At 41.5% G+C, this 22,273-nt stretch overlaps 2 protein-coding genes across 4 annotated transcripts; one reads left to right on the forward strand and one right to left on the reverse strand.

The window, feature by feature from the left end:
- Nucleotides 1-766: 766 nt before the first annotated feature.
- LOC102715659 (probable methyltransferase PMT15) lies at nt 767-4,570 on the reverse strand. Its single transcript, XM_015836061.2, has 6 exons — nt 3,613-4,570; nt 2,499-2,709; nt 2,114-2,411; nt 1,633-2,025; nt 1,456-1,533; nt 767-1,249 (listed from the first exon to the last, which is right to left on the reverse strand). Exons 1-6 carry the CDS (start codon nt 4,324-4,326, stop codon nt 1,027-1,029), a joined length of 1,917 nt encoding a protein of 638 aa, XP_015691547.2. The 5' UTR covers nt 4,327-4,570; the 3' UTR covers nt 767-1,026.
- Nucleotides 4,571-17,442: 12,872 nt separating this feature from the next.
- Nucleotides 17,443-20,769, forward strand: LOC102704607 (E3 ubiquitin-protein ligase RLIM-like). 3 transcript variants are annotated; one of them, XM_040523349.1, is made up of 8 exons: nt 17,443-17,584; nt 17,678-17,809; nt 18,003-18,152; nt 18,649-18,880; nt 18,968-19,077; nt 19,413-19,537; nt 19,842-19,950; nt 20,290-20,769. In XM_040523349.1, the coding sequence occupies exons 2-8, from the start codon at nt 17,741-17,743 to the stop codon at nt 20,332-20,334; spliced, it is 840 nt and encodes a 279-aa protein (XP_040379283.1). In that variant the 5' UTR covers nt 17,443-17,584; nt 17,678-17,740; the 3' UTR covers nt 20,335-20,769. The 3 variants fall into 3 exon arrangements, with proteins under 3 accessions (XP_040379283.1, XP_015691804.1, XP_006652662.1); XM_015836318.1 differs by having other exon boundaries at nt 17,678-17,742; XM_006652599.2 differs by lacking the exon at nt 17,678-17,809.
- The last annotated feature ends 1,504 nt before the right edge of the window (nt 20,770-22,273 follow it).

Raw genomic sequence — 22,273 nt, forward strand, 5'->3', positions numbered from 1 at the left:
TTTATAGGCATCCAGTCGATTCTAGTACCATTTTCTTCTGAATATTAGGTTGCCAAGGAGGGCTTAGTAGCTACTAGTAGTGTGCCTAACGTTCAGCTACACCGTAACAATTTTCTGTGCTCACCTATTCACCTGAAGTTAGGTGTTGACAGACGCATGATACGTTCAGTGTGGGACACCAACTTTTTAACTGAAAGGTTAAAGTGGTGTTTAGATTGAGAAAATTTTTAGGAAAAGTGGCACATCAAATGTTTGATCGGACGTCGGAAGGGGTTTTTGGACACGAATGAAAAGCGAATTTCACGGCTAGATTGGAAACCGCGAGACGAATCTTTTGAGCCTAATTAATCCGTCATTAATACATGTTGGTTACTGTAACATTTATGGCTAATCATGGACTAGTTAGGCTCAAAAGATCCGTCTTCAGATTTCTTCTGTAACTATGCAATTAGTTTTTTGATTTATCTATATTTAATGCTTTATTTAGATGTCCAAAAATTTGATGTAATATTTTTGGAAAAAAATTTTAGGAACTGAACGACGCCTAAGTTCAGCACTACAGTAGCATGTGTGAGCAAACGTAAAAGTAGTGCAGACCATTTGGGTGGCACTAAAGCATATGATGACAGCGCATATAGCTAAGAATGCTCCTTCCTACGAGTAACGTAGTCAGATTTTTTTTCTTCTTGGCAGATGATGGCAAAACTACGGCTGGAACCAAACAGGCCCTTCGATCATAACAGGAACCAAAAAGTAACAAAAAGAATTGACACCATAATTATAGCTTCTATTTACCCACTTGGAACACTTTGGCTGTCCTTTCATGTCAAAAACTTTGCAGGTTCCCTTCTCATATGCGCCCCTCTTTTACACCTAAACATTGAGGGCTGAACTCCATTATGTGAACTATTCCACCCAAAGAATGAAAAGAAAAGAAACTTCAAATCCACAAGGCAAATTGAAAAGCCCGATTATGAGATTTGCCCAATAAGTCAAATCATTCTAACGCTTTATTTCACGTTATTCCTATTGCTTATCTTCCTCGAGTGTCCAGTATGTCTTAACAACAAGGAGGAGCTTCTCCCGGACGAGCGGACCATCTTCGTGATCAACGATTTGGCTATTCCATTTCATCCCGTCCGTAATGCTCTTTATTTTCACCAGCATGTCAACATCATCTCTTATAATCACCGTACCCTCAGGCCTAAGTATTCTGTCCATTTCCAGCAGAATGTTATCCATCTCGCATCTGAAAAGAGACGAAGATTATCAGTCTAATGCTGGGGGCAAAACAGAGTTTTCTAGACAGTTAACGCCCGTACTAGATTTGATCTGGTACATGCATAAAGAATGTGCAGTTTCTATTGCATATAGTTTTGTTGCATAGCCACCACGGACAAGAACAGAAGTCACTGTTGCTGTGATGGACTGAATTTTACTGCAGACTATGATTACCTGTCCTTGTATAGCGTGAACACTGAATCGGCATGAATTAGGTCGTAGGTCCGAGGGTACGTGGACATGCCCTCACACCTGCAGAGAGCACCACGGATACAAGTCACACACCAACAAAAACATGAACGCCATCATTTTCAGACTCAGAGAGGGTCAGTTTGCAGTACAAGAACTCACCAGTCTTGGTAGCTTCCGATGAGCCCACGCTCATATATTACCCCAAGAGTTGTTGAATTGCCAACAGTTGGGACCATATTCATGACCCACACAGGGTCATCCACCAATGCCGCAGCGAAGCCGCCAAAGCGCGCATTCATATCAAGCAAGTTGCGGTACCGTCCTTTCTGTCCAAATTGACTTATCACGGACTTGTAGTGCCCAACTCTCTTCTTCCATAGTTCGGTGTCTTCCATGAATATTTCATCAGTGACACCCTCAATGCTACCACTGGCAATTCTGGGTGGCACTGCAGTGAGCCTCTCTGGCCATTTCTTCAACTCACCACCAGCAATCTCTTTTATATCACTAACCTCCGGGAGCGGAGTAATACAAGCCTTCATCTTGTCATACCTACAATCACTCACGAATATGTTTTATCCTGAACCATAAACGTGAGTCGACTTCAAAATTTAGATGTAGTAATTAGTATAGCAATTACCACGCAGCATCTGGATTTTTATCCAAGCAAAAGGGTGGGGACTTGATGATTTTGCGGGAGGTCTTGCAGTGAATGTGATTAGTAGGTTTCTGCCAGATGGCAATGTCACCATCCTCCTTGATCTTCTTCCAGCAAAGGCTCTTGGCCACTGCCTCGATAGCTTGTTGCTCTGCATTCAGGTCTTCCTTGGTCCTTTGCCATCCCTTCCAATGCTTCTTCCAGTTGATTGGAGGTCCAGACAAAATCCAATACCCTCCTGGCCGCAGAATGCGATCCACCTCAATCAAGTACAGCCCATCTGCGTTTTAGTTTGCAAATGAGTTAGTAAGGGATCAAGAGAGCCTCACCAACACATGGTGAATTTTTGGACAAAATGTTCATATACCATAGAGCTGCCAGGGAATGAGGCAGCGAGAGCAGTGAGCCATGTCAAAGGCACGAGCCGGATAGGTGAGCCGGTTGGATGAAAGAACGCCAATCATCGCTGGCACACCGCGTTCCAGTGCAAACTGAACCTGTGCCTCATGAGAATCCCGTGGTGCGAAGGACATTGCCAGAATGTTGCGTGACAGCAAGTATGCGCCCCAGCTCGCCACCTGCACCATGTAAAATGCAACGCATTATTGTTATTAGGCAACTATAGGCATCGGGTTATAGACAGGTTTGACTTGCCCCATCAAGCCTGAATAAAAATCTCAGTTTGCATTGCATATCTAGCAGTACAGTAGATCAAAATGCCGAGGTCAAAATGGCAACTAGTGGCGGTTTGGCACAGTTTGGTCTACATGTGAAAATGCTGTCATGTGTGAGTGCGTGACACTGTATAAAGAGGTCCATTCCATTTCAAGTTTTCAATGACATTACCGCAGTGCACACAACAGGACCCTCCTATCTGCAATCCACTTGGAGAATTTGATCAAAGACTGCAATTGCAAATGTGGATCTTGAAATGTCTAGCTATAGTGTCGCGTGCACGTGGGATATGCTTCACACAAAGGACTACTATGAAAAAAAAATACTAATACTATTGTACTCCTAGCAGCATTACCGCAAAGATTACAGATCTACTACTATTCCACCATGAACAGTGCTTCAGTTCAGCACTCCGACGAAACGATGCGTCACTGTACTCTACAGCATGTCCTGCCTAATCACGGAAGGAAACCGAACAAATGCCCCTCTGGGTCGGAGCCGCAGCTTGTTCCAGGGTCGGACCCGTTTGCCCACATGGAAAGGCCCAGACTTCGGTCGTGCGGGAGCACCGGGACTGGAAACTTCCGACACGCGCAAAGCAAACTCCATTCCGGCGTTGCCGAGATCTCCGCCTCGTGTTCTAGTAGAGCAGTAGTGCATCTGGTACAAACTAAAAACGGGAATTGCTAACCCCCCCCCCCCTAAACTTTGCCACGAATGATTACTTAAAATCGCGTTAATTGTGCGCGCATGTCATTTATCGTAAGGAAATGGAGCAGGGTGGGTTTATGTATGAAGTGACCTACCCCACAGCCGGTGTCGATGGCGGTCCGGATGGATCCATCGTGGAGGGGGATGATCTTGCCGATGTCGTCGATGTACGCGCCGGCGCCGTGGGGGAACATGGTGCCGCCACCAGGAAACCGGAACCTGTCACCGTCGACGCGGATCCAATTCTGCACCGCCTTCTCGACGGTGAGCTCCTTGTGCGGCACGTTGGCAAACCACGCTACGTCGCGGCTCGTCGGCCACGGGAACGGGTTGCGGTACCCCTTGGGCGCTGGCACGAGGCACCGGAGCCGCTCACCCTCCGACGGGCAGTGCCGCTCCCGGTACACGAGCCGCTCCCGCGGGAACCGCAGCGAGCGCTCGACGTCCTCGCACGGCGTGTACTCGGAGTACTTCGCCGGGCACGCCTCGTACGTGCGGTGCACCTGCCCGGACGCCACCTCCATCCCCTCCGCGGTATGGTGCGCGGCGAAGTCGAGCGGCGCGGATGACGAGGAGCCGCCGAGGACCGTCGGGGTGGGGGAGACGCAGGAGACGGAGGCGGTGGTGGCGATGGAGACGGACGAGGCGACGCCGCCGGCCGGGGCGGCGGAGAAGCCGCCGTGGTGCCAGATGCCGAGGAGGTACGACACCGTGCAGAGCACCGCGACGGCCGCGAGGTGGAGCAGGGACGGGCGGCGGCCGCCGGCGGACGGCAGGTGCAGCTTCGTGGCGGTCGCGCCCACCGCCATGGCTGGCGGCTCTGCTGCTGCTGCGCCGCCGCTCTCCTCCTCCCTCCCCCTCGCCTCTTCTGGGATTTGGGGCGTTTCGCCTTTCTGCACCACTGCCCCCCCTGCTGGCTGCTTAAAGCGCTCGCCTCGAAGGATTGGGGCGTGGGGATTGATTGATTAGGTGGAGGTGGAGACGGGGGGAGTGAGTCCGAGGGAGGGGGGCCGTGAAAGGGAGCCGCACATGCACCCGGTTTTTGATTTATTAATCGTGCGTCGGAGGAGCGTTTATTACACCGGACCGGCCGGTTTATTACTCTTGGGAGCATGCAAAGGGTTGCGCTTTGGGAACACTACGCTCGCTACCACCGCCCTACACGCGCCACGCTGAATGCGGTTGGCCAGCGGGTTGCTTGCTGCCGCTGGCGCGTGCGCTGGTGTATTCGGCGGCGCGGCAGCAGCAGTTTCAGTAAGCATTAAACTCGGTGGAGTTACTGTATACTCCTATTTTCTCTTGATGCGATCTTGGTTGACGCCACTATTAAAAGGTACAAATCCGAGAATATTTTCAACCCGGAGAAAAGGAAAGAAGCTAACAAAACTATAACCGCATAGCTCAGCACTTAACAATGTTTAGTACTTCAATGGATTGAAGGTAAAGAAGACTCGGAGAATTTTCATACTTGAAAAAAAATTCTATGAGCTCCTTCGAAACAATGGGATATCATGTAATTAGGGCTGGATAACGAGTCAGCTCGGCTCGGCTCGGCTCGGTCCAGCTCGTTAAGATAACGAGCTGGCTCGGCTTGTTATCGTAACGAGCTAGAAACTCAGCTCGGCTCGGCTCATTATAAAGCTCGAGCTGGCTTGTTAGGCTCGTGAGCCATGCATAAAAAGTTAGCCTAAACAATTTTTCAGTAGGTTATGCAAACAATTTTTCATTTCAAACATGCAAATCATATGAAATTGTATTTTAATATTAAGGTTTGAACCAACAAATCATATGGTGAACCTAGAAGTACTGAACACATGCATTACAGGGTGAAATCAATGAACGCCGGTGAATCTTGTGTCTTTGGTCTAGCTCGTTAGGCTCGCGAGCAGCTCACGAGCCAACTCGAGCTGGCTCGTTATCTCTAACGAGCTAAAATGCTAGCTCGGCTCGTTAGAAAAATGAAACGAGCCGAGTCGAGTTTGTCACGACTCAAGCGAGCTAACGAGCCACGAGCTTTCTGTCCACCCCTAATGTAATCTCTCTCTTTTCTTTAACGTTCTCTTCCACAAAACATTTTTCTCTGTGTTGTATTTCCTACTCACTTCATTCCAAATTATTCATCATATAAGAGAGAAAGAGAGATCTTAAATTGATCATCATATAAGAGAAGACAGTCTATTATGCATTAATTGCAGTTCGAACAACTCTTTGGTTCACTCACACATTAAATGTTTACATATATCTATCCAATCGGGTTCGATGTGATCTGCAAATTGGGATCTATGACTCTCTAGTTTTTCAATGTTTAAGGGAATGGTTGTTTCCATAAGTCCTAGGAAAAAATTAGTCCTAGGACTAAAACATAGCTACTAAAACATATGTCACTTTTAGTCCTACATGTTTGTTTGGAGGGACTAAAATATTATTAAATGACCTACTCAATAGTACACAGCATACACATAGCCATAGGTTTAGAGTAGTAGAGTATTTGTACTATGGCCTTTAGTCCTTTTTAGCACCTCCCATAGGGACTTATGGATCTAGATAATTTTAGTATATTTTAGTCTCTCCTGTTTGTTATTTTAGGGGCTAAAGTGATGAGACTTATGGATTAGCCCCTCCAAACAAACACCCCGTAAATAGATTTTTTGTCTTTGTATCAAGACCTTATATGATGATCAAGTATGAAACAATACATACACTAACTCTTGAACTTCCGTGCTTTGAAACCATATAGGAATCTATAGGTGCAACATCATATTCTTATGTTTTCTTGGTTCCAATATTTCAGAAATCTTGCATTCCAAAATAGTCATGATTTGTTTCAAAACACCAACGGTTTAGTCACAACCCAACCATACCTTGTTTAGCTATCTCACATATATTCAAATAATCAATAATTTGATTAACAGAAAATCTACGTGTCAGTGTTTCCTTCAATGTGTGTGATAAATTGATAAGATATTTATCATCTCCTCTTATGTACCCTACTCTTTATCTCCCTATTCATCCTACTCTTTTTTTCTCTTCTCATTGTGGTGTTGTGCTCCTCTCCTCCTTCCCATAAAGAGTTTTTTTCATGCATAGGCATGGTGGCTATGGAGTAGGCCACCGAATCGGATCTAGCCCGAGTGCACATATTGTGGCTTCCTCCTCCATCTCACGTGTTTGAGGAATGGTGTTGTCCATAGAATCCAACTATCACATTGAGAGGGTGCAACTAGGAAGAAGGGAGGCCATCGAGAAGGATGCCAACCAGTGTGGGCTCCTTCTAGACACATTGTCGATGGTGATGAAAGGGTGCGACCAATGAAGTTGTTGAATCTAAAGATTCATTTGGCAACAATGTGGTGGTGAGCCATCATGCTTCTTACTAACATTGTGTGTATGTATATCATTTAATGTATCATGGGTATCTGTTACCTATAGATATTGTGCCTAGAACCTATGATATCACAATTGACACTCATGTATCGGACTCAGTACACACATATACCAAGTCTGATACATGTGGTACCTAGGTATCATATCCGACACGAGTGTATGGTTGTTAATGATGGATTTTAGCAAATGGCCGTTATGGGTTAACTCACGACTAAAGACCGAATCGGATAGGAAACAGGGTAATCGGACCGAAGACCAAGCGGAAGACAACTCGGGTTCAGCTGATAGAGTCTGGATCAGACAAGAATTAGAGCCCGATTGGGCCCGGATGGTTATAGATAGATTCGGAATTAATCACAGTCCGTGTAAATTAGTTTTATTCGTATCTTAGAGTTTGTTTAGGATTTTATCTCTAATTAGAGTCCGTGTGTAATAGGTTAGTTATTAATACGAATCCGTATCCCGTTAGGTTAGTTAATTTATGGGATATAAATAGGGTACCCCGTAGTTTTATAAAAACAACTAACAGTTCAATGCACATCTTCGGTGCATCGCCAACTTTTTGACAAGAGCGACCTCTTGGCATGAGGTTTGTCAACTTCGCAATGTAGTTCGTGTCTGTCAACCCGTCGATCGGCTAGAACAGCACTGTCTCGATTTAGTTCGATCTTCTACCTAGTTGTTCGACGATTTATCTCAGGCTTGTTGTTACTTTTGATTTGTTCTTGATTTGAAGTAGCGGTAGGTTCTCGATCAAGTCCTCGCAAGTCTTTATTCAACCTGTCGATATGAATCTGTTCAACACTATTCTGCCTCGATTTAGTTCAATCAATCTAGTTGGCTAGGTTTGTATTGATGGTCGGGTACTCGTGAGGGCTTATTGCTAGGGTTCTAGGCTTCTAGACAACATTACCTTAAGTAATTAATTGACTTATCTGTTAGGCTTGTGGATCTTCATGTTTTCTATAGTCATATCGAATCTGATCGTATACTATCTCGGTTTGGTCCGATCTATATAAGTTTAGTCCGATCTGCTTATAGAAGCTTGTCTGATATACTAGGTTTAGCAGGCAGGTTAATGGACTATGCTGGTTTGGTGTTTAATTACTTGTGCGTTGCAATATTGCATTGATTTCGTCCAAGGTTATGGTAGATTTGAAATGTCTTGGTTTAGTCCGATCTTCTAGGTCTAACATGAGTATGTATGGTTATTATTGTTTCATGTTAGTAATTGGTATAGCAAGCTAGTTTTATTCTACTTTACACGTTTAGTGTCCTATCAGCTACTAATTGCATGTGCGATAATTGTTAAATCGGTCCGATCGACTGGTTGATCTTAGAACTGTCTCGGTTAAGTCTGATCTTTTAAGATGAGTTAGTTGATTGAACCATTTGGTGATTATCCTATTCATAATCCAACCGATAGGGCATACTTTTACATAATGCCATGAAATTCCTATAAAGCCGATTGTTCAACGTATCGGCTAGGGTCCTGAAGCGGTATCGGTTGTCCAGCTGATAGCGGTTTAGGGTTTAACTGCTTTTCATGTTTTATATCTTGTTAGTTACAGGATCAAGCTGACTGGCACGCCCTTGTTTCTAATATTTAAGTCCTGCACTAGAGCATGCTGAGAAACAACTTTTAGTTCTTCGTGTGTGACACGTCAACGTTCACATTTTAATGTCAATAATGGTATATATGGATACCTACATGTATTAGACCTGGTACATGCAAGGTATCAATTAAGTTAGGTGTGAATAGAGGACACATGTGCTACCACTCTTGGCAGCAGGCCATCTGGCACTAACGCCTCTTCTCATTTTCCCATCTTCCTCTTGGCTCTATCCTCACTCCTTATTGCTACTGATGCCACTAGTGTTGATGTCTGGTGCTAGCTCAAGACAGGGCAGGGATAGAGTGTGGGTAGCATGCTAATATACTTACGAGAATAAATGAGACTTGTGGTATGTTGTTGGGTATCATAAAATAGACTTCAGCCCAAGCCTAACCATGCATCGGGTTATCCCGGGGCTTAGATGTTGAGGCTCAAAAATTCAAAAAAGCCTAAGAAAGCTCCAAAAAACTTAAGAAAGCCGAACAATCTGAACAATCATTTGTTTTTATAATTTATTTTTTATAAATACATCGTTTGTTTTTTCATAAAACAACCGAACAATCGCCCATAATTTAACATCCAACCGCTTTTTGTCCAACCAACTTGATCAGACGGCCAAAAAATTCCTAGTGACGTGGTCCACGCCTCCATCGCCCTAGTCCGCCACCCTTTATATTCTCGGATACACGAAGAAACGCTCCCCCGTATTTACCGCGAGAAGATAAGAAGTCCGGCCCCACGCTAGCCGCCCCCACATACGGTGTACACGGGCGGTCGGGGCGGACAACCCGCAACCGACCAACCGGACTCGCACGAGCACGGCGCAACCCGATAGAATTACTAGTGAATTACTCCCCGATCAACCTCGAACCAAACAACGCCGCGGCAGTTCTGGCTGACACGGGGGCCAGGCCGCAGGTGGAGCAACCGGCGCGGCGTAAACCTGCGATCTGCACGAGCAAAGTACCTACTACTCCACTACTGGACTCCGCGACCCCGCAAAGTACACCGCCAGCCAGCCCCCCCTGGCTGTTCTCGTGACCACCACACCACGGCCGACGGTGAATGGCTCCTGTCCATGCTGCCGCCTGGATGCGCACGCGCCGCGCGCGACCGGCACGGTAAAACGCCATGCGCTACGATTGATGTATAACTAGGGAACTACGGACGGTACACCGTCTTTTGACTTGGACCTGACGCATCTGTTGGACTGCTGAGGTACACTGGTACGACCGCCTCCATCCTGTAGCGCTCGCACAAACAGCAGTAGCTACTAGGTACCCACTGCAAACGGTATCGGACTTGTAGTACCGTCCCACTACCAGCTACAGTCAGCAAAGGCTGTAGAAGGCCCTTCATGAGTCATGACCGCTTGATGAGTCGAAGAGGAACTTTTTAAATTTTGAATTTTATTTATTAAATAATTTATAAATTTAATTTTGTATTTTAAAAAATCATAAAACTAACCTCCTGCCGCCCTCTACGAGGACGGAAAGGTGACATGACAAACGGCCACTCGGTCGCGAGCAACGGCCGAAAACGGTGACACGGCCTAAGTGCAAAATTTGCCGCGCGTCCGAAAATTTTATGATTTAATTGTGATTTGATACAATATCTATGATGTATAGAATTTTCTAATCAATCCTCTTCCTGTTCTATCCTTGCAAAAGCATATTTGTTCTATTTTTGCCAGCCCAAGAAAAAATCAAAGAAAATATGCTCTTGGTAGGATTTAACCCATGGTCTCTTGAATGAAAGAGTGGAACGATGACCAAACTAGTTCTTGTGATTAAATAATTACATACAATATACATATATATGTATTAAACCGCGGTTCAATCGAAAAATTCTCGGTTTAATCGTAAAATTCATGGGCGGCATGGCAAATTTGCATTTAGGCCCTTACAGAGGGCGGAAAGGATTTAAATGCAAAATTCGCCATGTCGCCGTTGGTGGCAACCGAGTGGCCGTTTGCCACGTCACCTTTCCTTCCTCCTAGAGGGCGGTAGGAGGTTAGTTTTATGATTTTTTGAAATGCAAAATTAAATTTGTAAATTGTTTAATAAATACAATTCAAAATTCAAAAAGTTCAAGAGTAGACTACATCACCTGTTCATAGCTGTCAGTCATCATTGGCTGGGTTTTTCTAACTAGATTTTTTTATTTTACGTGTATATTTTCTAAACCGCTAAATAATATATATTTTTATATATAATTTTATTATTATAGAGTATATTTTAATTTTATAATAATTAATTTTACCAGTTATCTAGTAAATAAGTATAAAAACTGAATATCTTTTATCTTTTTTGTCTTGTATTAAACATAGGTGAAATGGTTTGTCGAAGATTAAAAATTCATGGTAAAACTTGTATATATGTAAATTTAGCTAAGCAAAAGGTACAAAATAAACTACGTGTAAAATATATAAAAAAACACGAATGCCTAAGCTAATCCAACTAAAGTATGACATTCAAATTAGACGAGATTCTGATTGTAAGAACACGATAAATGGCTAAGTTTGAGAAGTACTCGTAAGTACTTACTGCCTCCGTCCCGTAATAAGATTATTTTTTGATTTTTTAATATAATATTTTGACTCTTCGTCTTATTTAAATTTTTTTTACGATTAATATTTTTATTCTTACTGGATGATAAAACATAAATAATACTTTATGCGTGACTAATTTTTTTAAAATTTTTTAACAAATTTTTCAAATAAAATAAATGGTCAAATGTTGAATATGAAAAAACGAAAAACGATATTATTTCGAGACGGAGGTAGTAATATATAAAAAAACACTGCATTTTAACAAATGCTAGTCGGCGAGATCAATTATTAAGCTACTCCAATCATCATCTGTCTGAGATTTTTATGGACGGTACCTTCGTGTGAGGCTGAAGCAACCAACCGAACGGATAATAGAGTAGTACTAGTAGAAATAGTAGTTCAAAACTTTCAAAGGCTCTACTGCTAATTAGGACTTTAGGAGGTGATAACTGATAAGCGCACATCTAGTCAAACAAGCAAGCAAAAACTAAAAATTTAATGTGGAAAATGTCAAACAATATATTTGTAAATAAAAAATAATTTATAAATAAAACATATATATATATATATAGCGATTTAAAAGGAAAGGCAAAAATACACTTAGACGAAAAAACTCTAAAATTAACTTGGTTAAAGATACGGAGTATGTTTTTCCGCCGTTTCAAGCTAGGCAACGGAGCATTGCGCACTTTTCGAGTGCTACCGTATTGCTCTATATGGTTGGCTAAGTGTAGTACAACAAGTATATGCTTTTATAAGTAAAAGAGGAAACATATATTTGGTTCCATCGCCCTTTTTCAGGATATACGCCAGCCTAACCCATACTCTAGGACGAAATCGGCAATATGCACATCTGGAGTGTGGAATTATGCTTCTTCTGACTTGCGTGCTGTTAGCCGTGTTGAGAGTACTTAATAGACGTTGGTCCATTGCCCAAGCTGATCCATTGAATCACTTGAGAGGAGGTACAATAGCTGGCTATAAAACTAGCTATAAGTATATTTTAAAAAGATAATAGAAAAGAGAGAAGAAAAGTGAACTATTAATTTGTAGCTAGTTGCAGCACGGGCTCTAAGACACAATGTGTGTATGATATATGTGACCATATATTAATGTTTGTAGATAATTATTATATGAATTGACTGTTAGATTAACTATTGATGAATTGGAGTGAGTAGTTGGCTATACTATTAAACTTGTTCTAATTAGGCCTTGTTTAGTTTGCAAAAACTTTTAGAAAAGCATCACATCGAATTTTTAGACACATATTTGAAGTATTAAACATAATCTAATTACAAAACAAATTTCAAATTTCGCCTAGAAATCGCGAGACAAATCTTTTGAATCTAATTAATCCATCATTAGCATATGTTGATTACTGTAGCACTTATGACTAATAACGCCCTAATTATTAGGCTCAAAAGATTCGTCTCATGATTTCTCCTATAATTACGTAATTAGTTTTAATATTCATATATATTCAATGCTTTAGTTAGATGTTCAAAGATTCGATGTGATATTTTTAGGAAATAAACAGTGCCTTACTCTTCTCTACTCTGATAAGGATGCCATATGTCTGACAGTAGTTTTCTAGTACGGGGTACCAGGAAACCTCCGCTTGGAGTACTATAATCAGATTAGTGTTTGGGGGCACATGGGTTGGCCGTGTTGGTCTGCGGCACCCACCAGCAAAAATCATTAGCACTAGTACAGTAGTCCTACTACCACTCAGTTCTTGGATCTCGAGAATTTTCTTACTCGAAGATGGACGATGTAACTTCAGAACTCCGGCACCAGCGTACCACTTCGGTACCACTGTAGTAGTAGTAACTCTGGTTGCTGCTTGGATGGGGCTACTCAACCAACTGCCACGACAACTTTCCTCTGGAAAAGACGAGGGAACTAACCCACATGCCAAAGCATTCACGTGGTTCATGTAGCCCTAAAACAGAGTAATTCTGGTTTATCGGGGGTGATTATCTGACAAAAAACCAATCACTAAAAAATAATCTATAAATAAAACTTTTATATATTTCTAATGATTAAAAATAAAAATTAAAACATAAATTATAATTAAAAAAAGTCTAAAATCAACTCTAAATTTTACTTATAAATATAAAAAATACGAAAAGATAGAGTTACTAGCGTGTTCTTTTCTGAGCAAACCTATAGCCTCCCTCGGTTCGTCGTGCTTCCATGCAAAGTGTAGCTACCGGTATTAGAAATCCTCTCTGTTTTCTGCAACGAGAATATAAAATGGCAGAAATCGTTGTGTCATCCGCGCGGTCGATGCCACGGCTGAACCAAGTTGTTACAGAGGCTGAGGCAGATGCCAAATACAAGTATACAACGGTCTAATCTAGGCACCATCCGCAGGAGACCGAGAAATGGAAAACTTGGACCAAGGCATAGTGAGCCGGGCTGCTCCAAAATATGCAACCAATCACCAGGCGCTGGCTAATCGCCTCCGATCGATGCATCTAATGAGCCTCCGATCACCAGCAGTACTAATATACTACAGCGCAAGGTCAAACACAGTTGCACAGCTTGCGAAGTTCAGAAGGCAACTTGCGAGATGCAGCATCGACCGGTTAGATGGTACTCGCTACACCGTTAATTTTTATAATCACGTTTGATCATTCGTTTTATTTGAAATTTATATTCAAATATACAAAATTATAATGTATAATTAAAGTTTCTACAATAATAAATCATATTATAGTAAAATAATTAATAATTATATAATTTTTTAAATAAAACAAATAGTCAAACGTGGGCCTAAAAATCAATAGTATCATATAAAAAATACGAAGAGAGTACTATAGTCCACGCGTGGCAGCGTGCATGGACATCGTCTGTTCCGCGCAGCAGCTAGCGGATAAGTCATGGCACCGACGAGACGACGATCTGACCTCCGTGGCTGTGCAAACCACCCGGGCGGACACCCGCCATGCTGCCCTCGTCAGAAGTTCTCTACGACCCTACTACCAAACTATGGGATCGAGCACCCACCCTTCTGCTACCCGACAGGCCGACATGAGTCTACTGCTCTGGCATTAGAGCAACTTTAATAGTATAGCCAACAACTTTAATTTATTTATAATTAATCTAATAATTAATTTATACAACAACTATCTATAAAATATATACTATCATATTCCACATATCGTACATAGAGTATGTGCTACGTTTAGCTATAAATTTGTATCTTATTTTCTTTATCTCTTATTTTTTATCTTTTTAAAATATATTTATAGTTGGTTTATAGTCTGTTGTACTTGCTTTTAGCATCAGGCCGGTAGAGACGGAGGCAAGCAAACGCTTCCTCGTGCAGGACGGAACGAAGCCTGTGCGTAGCTTCAGTGCCCGGCAAAGAACAGAACAAGATGTTGGCTTAACCGAGCAGTCATTACACTGGAAGCTGAATCCGTTTGTTCATATTGGTGCCAAATAGACAGTGGTGCTGGGAACAGAGGCTAGCAAGTAGCAAACGGGGTGGATGTGAAATCCATAATTGGGTGAAGCTGCATGCTTTTAAATGTGTTTGGACCAAAGCCCAGATGGGCCTTAAAATTCAAAAGGAGGCCTTTTCATGTTGTGCGTAACAGTGACTTGCGGTTATAAGCTGGGCTTGAAAAAGGCCCACGAATAGTTGTTGCGGAGAGATGCCGGAGAGGAGATGTCTGCTGGACTGGGCCAAATTGAGATATCAAACGGGGCCCACGAATTATCGTAGTAAGTTTATATCTAATTTATTCAAACCTATATAAAAAATCATTGAAAAATGTCCACTTGAGGCCCTTTATCTTCTTGTCGAGTTTTAAAAGTGTTCATAAATCGCAAACCAAGATAACCACATCCCTAATAATCTTACAATACTACTATAATCCGAAAGCAATATTGCTTTTTATTTTTTCGGCTGACATGCTTATACGTGCCACTCCAATGAAATTTGAGAGCGAGGCTGTGGTTACGAGAGGATGATATCGGCTACACAGAGCAGCAGGAGCCGATCTAAGCGTTGGATTAGACGTAAGAGATACAGGCCGTTGGATCTGAGGGTAGAAGTGAGGACATTAGAATAAACCCAACAGCTCATACATATGTGATCATCTATGATCATTTGAATGATCATCTAAAAAAGATTCCTCGTTCATATCACCTTGCATTTCAAGAGAACATTCATAATACATAATCTATATTTATTCTATTAATATTTTATAACCAACTATTCTCATGTTGATATTGCTCTCTTCTTTTGTAATAGGATGTTGAAATATGAATGGAGGAGATAGAACATCCAAATTTATATGACCTCTCTTTAATTTGGATGACCATCTATATTTTTTTGTATGATGGAATATATGATCCGTTAAAGCCTGTTTTTTTCATCATATCGTCTATTTTTAATATAGATGATAGGATGCATAAGATGCTGGGTTTGCTATTAGATTTGATAACAGGACCAGAGACCTAAAGTGGGCTTTTGCTTCTAGTTGTTGCACTGTCACAGACTCTCAGCGTGGCCTAAAATGGACTCTATGAAGTTGCACCGTTACAAAAGGGGCTTGATGGAGTTGTGCCAAACGCATCACGGATTTATCCGTTATGTCATATTATACTATGGGTACGACAGTAGTAGGGCGTGATTTAAGTTTGCTAAATATTGTTTAAATTTTAAAATAAGTTTTTTTAAAAAATACCACTAATAAGGGTTGATTTATATAGTTATTTGATGAAAGAAATATGTAATTTTTTTGGCAAAGATTAAGTCCAAAATATTATTAGCCCAAGAGAAAAATAGAAACAGTTCATCATAGCCCATGAAAAACCAACTAATTTTGAGGAATAAAACATGTATTGTTATTTGTGTATTATGGTCTAGGCATGCATTTTAACTTCCAATTATGATATATGTTAATTACCAATTCTGAATTGTCATATAATTATTCGAATGTCCATGTTTTAATAGCGACAATGCCAAATTAATTTTGTAATACTTTCTAGATTCTTTTATTCAGGGATTGAACTCTCACGGTTTTCTGCACGTGGTTTTCATGGTCAAGCCGTGGTTACCACTGGACTCAAATTCAAAAATTTTAAATTTAAATTTAGCACGAATTTTTTAAAAAAACAACCGCCCTACCGTCACGGCTTCGGGACTCCGATGGTAAAACCACTAACCAGCCCTGCCCACGACACCTTCTACGGGTGGGCCCTCCACTCATAGCCACGGCCCCGTGTGCCTTCCCCAGCCGACGGGACGCCACCACGTCGACGCGGATCGCAGTGGACACGGTCTCCCTAGAAGATGAATTGGTCTCCCTAGAAACAAAGGGCTTCAAGGTGCTAGATTGGTGGAAGGTAGCTGGTGTGCGTTATCCAACTCTGAGGAGGATAGCAAGAGATATTTATGCAATTCCTATTACCACGGTCACATCTGAGTCTGCATTCAGTACCAGTGGTAGAGTACTTAGCGAGCATCGCAGCAGGCTTACTTCAATGATGATAGAGACTCTTATGTGCTCTCAGGATTGGTTGAAGAACAAGTACAAAAGTATGTCCATCGTTTTCTTTTGTACTTTGCTTTTCTCTTGTCCAATGTTGGTTAATTATTGGTTTCTTTCTTTTAGCTGATGAGAAAGAAAAACAAGCTGCCACCTTCTGGTCTTGCCTCCAAGACATTCAAGAAGGTCTCCAGGTTAGTGCACGATTAAACTTATATTGAGCAACTGTGATCTTATTCAGTTATTATAGCAACTGCTCATGACAAATGTATTTACATGCAGGAACTTGAACTTTGAGCAAGAGCAATCGGGCTTTAAGTGAAGTAAAACGCCACATCAACAATTCAGTATGTTTGTTGTCCTCTACGGGCTTCTAATGAAGTTGGAGATTAATTTGTGTACCATCTTTTGGCTGTCTAATGGCTACTGTAGTGTCTACTGCTGAACTACTACTCTGCTATATATTGATGTAAGGGTGGATTTATGTATTGTCTACTACTACTACTTAAGTACTACTTGATGGGATTTATGGTGTTGTGTGACTAATGCCTGGTCATTGGCTAGTTGCTTCAATTGGATCAAACCTTTTGTGTTGTTTTTATTGTCATGTCAAATTAAACCATGGCGGGTATATGAGTGACCCGTGGGTGAGGTTTATCCAGGCGGGTATGGGTCTAGGGAATTTTTTTTACCCGTGACAGGTACGAGGATTTTGGTGGATACTTCAGTGGTGAGTATGAGTATGAGATACCAATACGTAATAGGGATTTACTCATCGTCATCCCCAGGCGCAACGCCGTGGGAGCCCGGTGACGCGATCAAGGAAAAGGCAAAGGCCCACTTGTGAGCAAAGCGACGCACGCGAAGCTGTGGACTGAGGAGTGTGGACTGTACCTCCACGGCACCAGCACCACTGCACCACCACCTCACTCGTTGGCTCGTCGCAGCTCGAGAACCTCCCAAATCTCCCTCCGATCCGCGCGGAGATCCTCGTGCCTCCGAGTCCGAGGTAAGCATCCACTCCCATTACTGAACCCTCGTAGATTCGTGGTCCAACTTAGTTTTCGCACACGAGATGTTCGTCTTATTTCTTGGCTTCCAGACTGCAGATTGTCCCAGCTTAAGTCCTTGCAGATTCGCCGGTTCAGTTCCGTTTGCGCTTGAAATGTTCGTGTTTGTTGACTGGATTGGAGTGTTTTCTTTCAGTTCCGAATCGCCGGGTCCTAACATTCGGGTAGTACAATGAGCGTCGGGTGCTTGATCTGTGCCGCGTGAGGAGGGTTTGGAGTGTTAGATCCGAGACACTACTAAACACTGAACTACTGATCTGTGTTTATCTGTCTGTTCTCTCACTCTGTCTGTGTGTGTGAGACAGAGGAAGGAGTAGTTTTATTGTGCCCGTTGAATAATTATGCCTGACTTGTTAGGTGAGCATGGAGGTGATGCATGATACTACTAGGAAGAAGGAAGTGGTTGTCTGTTATATGAACGCCCCTCTACCGTACATGATTGAAGAGAATTATGGGGGATGCTTCTGTGAAGACGATCTTGATCTCGCGCAGGTTCTCCAAGACCAGGTTGGGCGTGATGATCTGCTTTCTTCTCGTTTGATTGTACCTATGCTACTGAATATTTTCCCCTGCTGTTCTCCTTATCCTTATTGTCGACGAGAACTTTACCTAATGTGTTCCACCAAATGAAAATAATGTGCATTTCGACTGTGCGGCGTACAATGCTATTGTATTATGTATGGAAATGTCAGCAAAACATTTCATAGATTAGGCTATTGCATTGTGATTGGCTATTCTATGTTGTGTTACTAAAGTAGATCCTAAAAGTACATTTTTGACCCTCATGAGCCTTTTGACGACACTTGGGTTGCAAAACTACAAGCTCATCTCTCACTGTTATGCGGTGCTAATTACCATCAGTGACCAAATATTTTGTACTGGTTATTTGCTGATGTTTTTAAGTAGGATCATGACGTTTCTCTTTTGTAGTACAAGTCAACAATGTAGTAAACATATGAAAAAATGGTTCTGATTTGCTTGCCTGTGGTTGCACCCTGCTCAGGAAATAGTCTACCAATTAATTCAAAGAAATGATGGTAGTGGTTCATCAAGAAGTCATTCAAATCCTAGCTCTAGTTATAGCCATGGACGGGCATTGAATGAAAGGAAACCATCAGGAGTTGCAAGTTATGAAGCACAGCTAGTTGTTGATGAAGCTTTAGCTCGAGAGTTGCAACAGATGGAGGACCAATTAGCAAGCGCATCAATTGATGACCACATCATAATAGAACATGGTTAGTTGTTCAATGGTAATCTTCTATGTTGTACAGGTCATTATCTTTCCTCCTGTAAATGCTAATATGTTGAAAATATCTGTTCAGGAAGAAAGCCAATAGCTTCTTCAACATCTAATGGTGGTGGTGTTTCTGCAAGCAGACCTCCTCAAGTAGTGATGGAGGATGGCATCGATCCAGATAATATGACTTATGAGGTGCATTTCTTCAACCATTTTTTGGCTAGTGTTTTCTTTACTGTTTGTAAGGGCATGCATGTGGCATGCTATTGTCAGCTAACTTTCTGTTTCATGGACTTTCATTCATCAAATAACTTTTACAGTCTATGATATTGTGCATAACAATATGATAGAGATTTTCTCAGACAAAAGTGGACTCCACCATTTTTCAGACAGTGGTCTAACCATATTTACTATATTGGAATTGTATTTTTTTCCGTATTAACAGTTTGTTGCTATATAAACAAATACATATAAATGTCATGTTGCAAGCTACTTTTGTTTTACTTTGTTGAATGCTATCTGTATTACAGGAACTGCAACAATTAGGGGAAGCTATTGGTAGTGAAAGCAAAGGGTTGCCGGAAGATGTGATAGCACTCTTGCCTACTTCAACATACAAAATTAGGATATTTTCAAGAAAAGAAAAGCATGATGAGTATGTTCTTTTTCTGATTAGATGCATTTACCTATGCTGAGAAAACTTGAAAATGTTCTGTGCAGTTATGTGCAGGTTACCAGTAAACATGTTTACCCTAGAAACACTCCCCTTTACTGATTAATATTGCACATGGATATTTGATCAATACTTTTCTGACCTTAAGTTGCATCCTACAGTGTTGTGCTAGCAGAGAAAGCTCCTATAGTAGTTTACATCTATGGCTACATGTTCATATTGAGTTATACTGTTCAAGTATGAAGGTATTTTGAACATCCACTTCTTTGAATGTTTACACAAACAGATGTGTGATATGCTGTATGGCTTACAAGAACCGAGATAGGCTGACTAAATTGCCCTGTGAACATCAGTACCGTCAAACTTGTGTCACCAAATGGTTGAAGATCAACAAGGTAGACTAACATTTACTTTTCCATCTTTCCAATGTGTGAGTAGGTGATAATTGCATTTCATGTGCATTTTGTTGTTATAATGAATGTGACCTGATTATTTTGCTCAACGTAAAATTGCTCTGCTATTTTGAAATTCTTTTGTATTGCCTAATCGGGATAGATTAGATAGAATAACGATAGTAGTTTACTGAGCAAGAAGACTTAAACAGGTAATATAAAGGGTACTCGACAAAAAAGCTTGTGTTCACGTGTTGATAGATTTGCAAAAAAATTCAGACCGTTTTCAGTTTTCTTATCCAGAAAGTGTTGTAACTTATCAGCCTAATGCCACATTTTCAGGTATGCCCTGTCTGCAACAAGGAGGTTTTTGGGTCGTGCAAGTGAAACATTACCTATTCTTCGTACCAGTTCCAGCAGGCTTAAGAAGTGTTGTTGTTCAATCGGTTCTACACTCACTAGCACGCAGCATGGTTGCAGGAAAGGAAATGCATGGTATTGCTTAATGATCTGAAAATTGTCAGGAGTTACTGAATACTGATAATCTCAGCAAAACTAAAAAGATCGATGCTTCTGTTCAGTGTTTAAGCTTTATCGGGACCTTCAGTAACTGGGATTCTGTTCAGTTTTCAGATTTGGTGCTTTACAGTTTACACAGTATTGTATCATATTATAGGATGTATATGTATACTGAAGATTAATTGCATGTTAGCACTAGCTAGACAGCCTACTTTCTCTGGGATTGCATCTCAGTATTGCTTGTGCGCTGCTCCCTCCATCCCAAAATAATTTTATTTTTCACCCATATCACACGTACCAATATAAAAGGAAAAAACTCTACTTTATCAAATCTCGATTCAATTGTTTTCCACTCTATCCAATTCTAATCATTTATGTTTTTTACTTTTATAAACTTAAATACAATGATTACTTAGTAATGTACTTATTTTGGAACAAAACGAATGTTAAAAAATGATTTTATTTTATGATGGAAGCATCTTTTATGCTTCGTTTATGGTCACCGAATTTTACCTGCTGGAACCAGATATATATATAGCATGGGCGTGTTCGCAAACAATGTATATATATTGCTAACCAGCGCAAGCAAAACGAATAAAGTTATTAGCATAAGATATATTAAGTATTAGTTATTATAAACTTGAAAATAGATTAATATAATTTTTAAGCAAGTTTTACATATTTTTTTGCAAAAAAACTTATCGGTGCGTACGCAAAAGGCAGAAAAAAATAGCAGCCTTGGTCGTTTTGCGAACGCACCCATGGTCTTCTAGATGAATGGTCATTGGTCAGATTGCTGGATCTGACTTCTGAGCCAACCTACTGGAATTTTCCAACTTTCTGCGATTGGATAATTCATCAGTAATGATTAATGAAACATCGGACTATCCCACGCACATTTAACGAAATAAAACCTTGTAAACAGGACTAGCTGATGTTAGAATGAAGGTTTTGTTCATGCAAGCAGTCCGCGAGAGAGACAAAATTGCGAGTAGCCAATAAGCAAAGCTTCTGCAATGAGCACCAAATATCAAATTCACCGGGAACAACCAGACAAAACTCGTCACCATATTCAGACCGAAAAATTCCATGCACGCAACGGCACAACGCAACAGGATGCCATCAAGCCCCAAACAACTTAACTATCACAGGTGGCTTCGAAGTACCCGTTTTGACCAAACAACTACACAAGTTCATCTGGATTTGGTCATCTTGGATTAGGTTAGTTTAATTAGTTTATCGAACCAATCCTGGCGCTGCTCTTGCCGGACTGCCTCGCCCACTGCTGGTTTCAGATATCCTATCCTGATGACGAAGCTTGTCATTTTCCAGACATCACCCTCGAATCGTAGCATATAGCACATCAGTTCACCAAACTCGACATGGATCTGTAGTTGTTTAGAACGGATTTGCGTGGATCTTATTTGGGTCTGAAAATGCAATTGTGTATGACTAAACAGATGAAATGTGTAGTAGAGTAGTAGTATCTACGAAGTGGATAGGGCTAAAATGGGCTGGGCCCCAAGCTAAGCTGATGACTCGGATCCCACTCCCATGGGCCCCTTGGAAAATGTTTCATAATGCTCGGCTCAAATTACACGGGTCCCAAATGTAAACGTAGCCTTGTTCCGACGGATTATACACGGACACATGGACCCCAGGTGTTAATCATAGAGTGATTTTCTGGTTGTTAAGAGGAAAATCCGGAGAGAAAAGGGGGTCCCTGTCACATACGCTGGCTATACTCCTACCTCCTACCAGAAAACGCATACATTTAATTTCCATTTCTCGCTTATTGTGAATAATG

This window comes from Oryza brachyantha, chromosome 4, assembly GCF_000231095.2.
Source record: "Oryza brachyantha chromosome 4, ObraRS2, whole genome shotgun sequence".
NCBI classification, from domain to species: Eukaryota; Viridiplantae; Streptophyta; class Magnoliopsida; order Poales; family Poaceae; genus Oryza; species Oryza brachyantha.

Coding starts and splice junctions, on each gene's coding strand:
- LOC102704607 (XM_040523349.1), top strand. CDS start 17,741: ATGTTCGTGTTTGTTGACTGGATTGGAGTGTTTTCTTTCAGTTCCGAA. Junction 18,153..18,648: donor CGCAGGTTCTCCAAGACCAG/GTTGGGCGTGAT, acceptor CACCCTGCTCAG/GAAATAGTCTACCAATTAAT. Junction 19,538..19,841: donor AGAAAAGAAAAGCATGATGA/GTATGTTCTTTT, acceptor TTACACAAACAG/ATGTGTGATATGCTGTATGG.
- LOC102715659 (XM_015836061.2), bottom strand. CDS start 4,326: ATGGCGGTGGGCGCGACCGCCACGAAGCTGCACCTGCCGTCCGCCGGC. Junction 2,710..3,612: donor CCATCGACACCGGCTGTGGG/GTAGGTCACTTC, acceptor TACATGGTGCAG/GTGGCGAGCTGGGGCGCATA. Junction 2,026..2,113: donor AAAAATCCAGATGCTGCGTG/GTAATTGCTATA, acceptor GAGTGATTGTAG/GTATGACAAGATGAAGGCTT.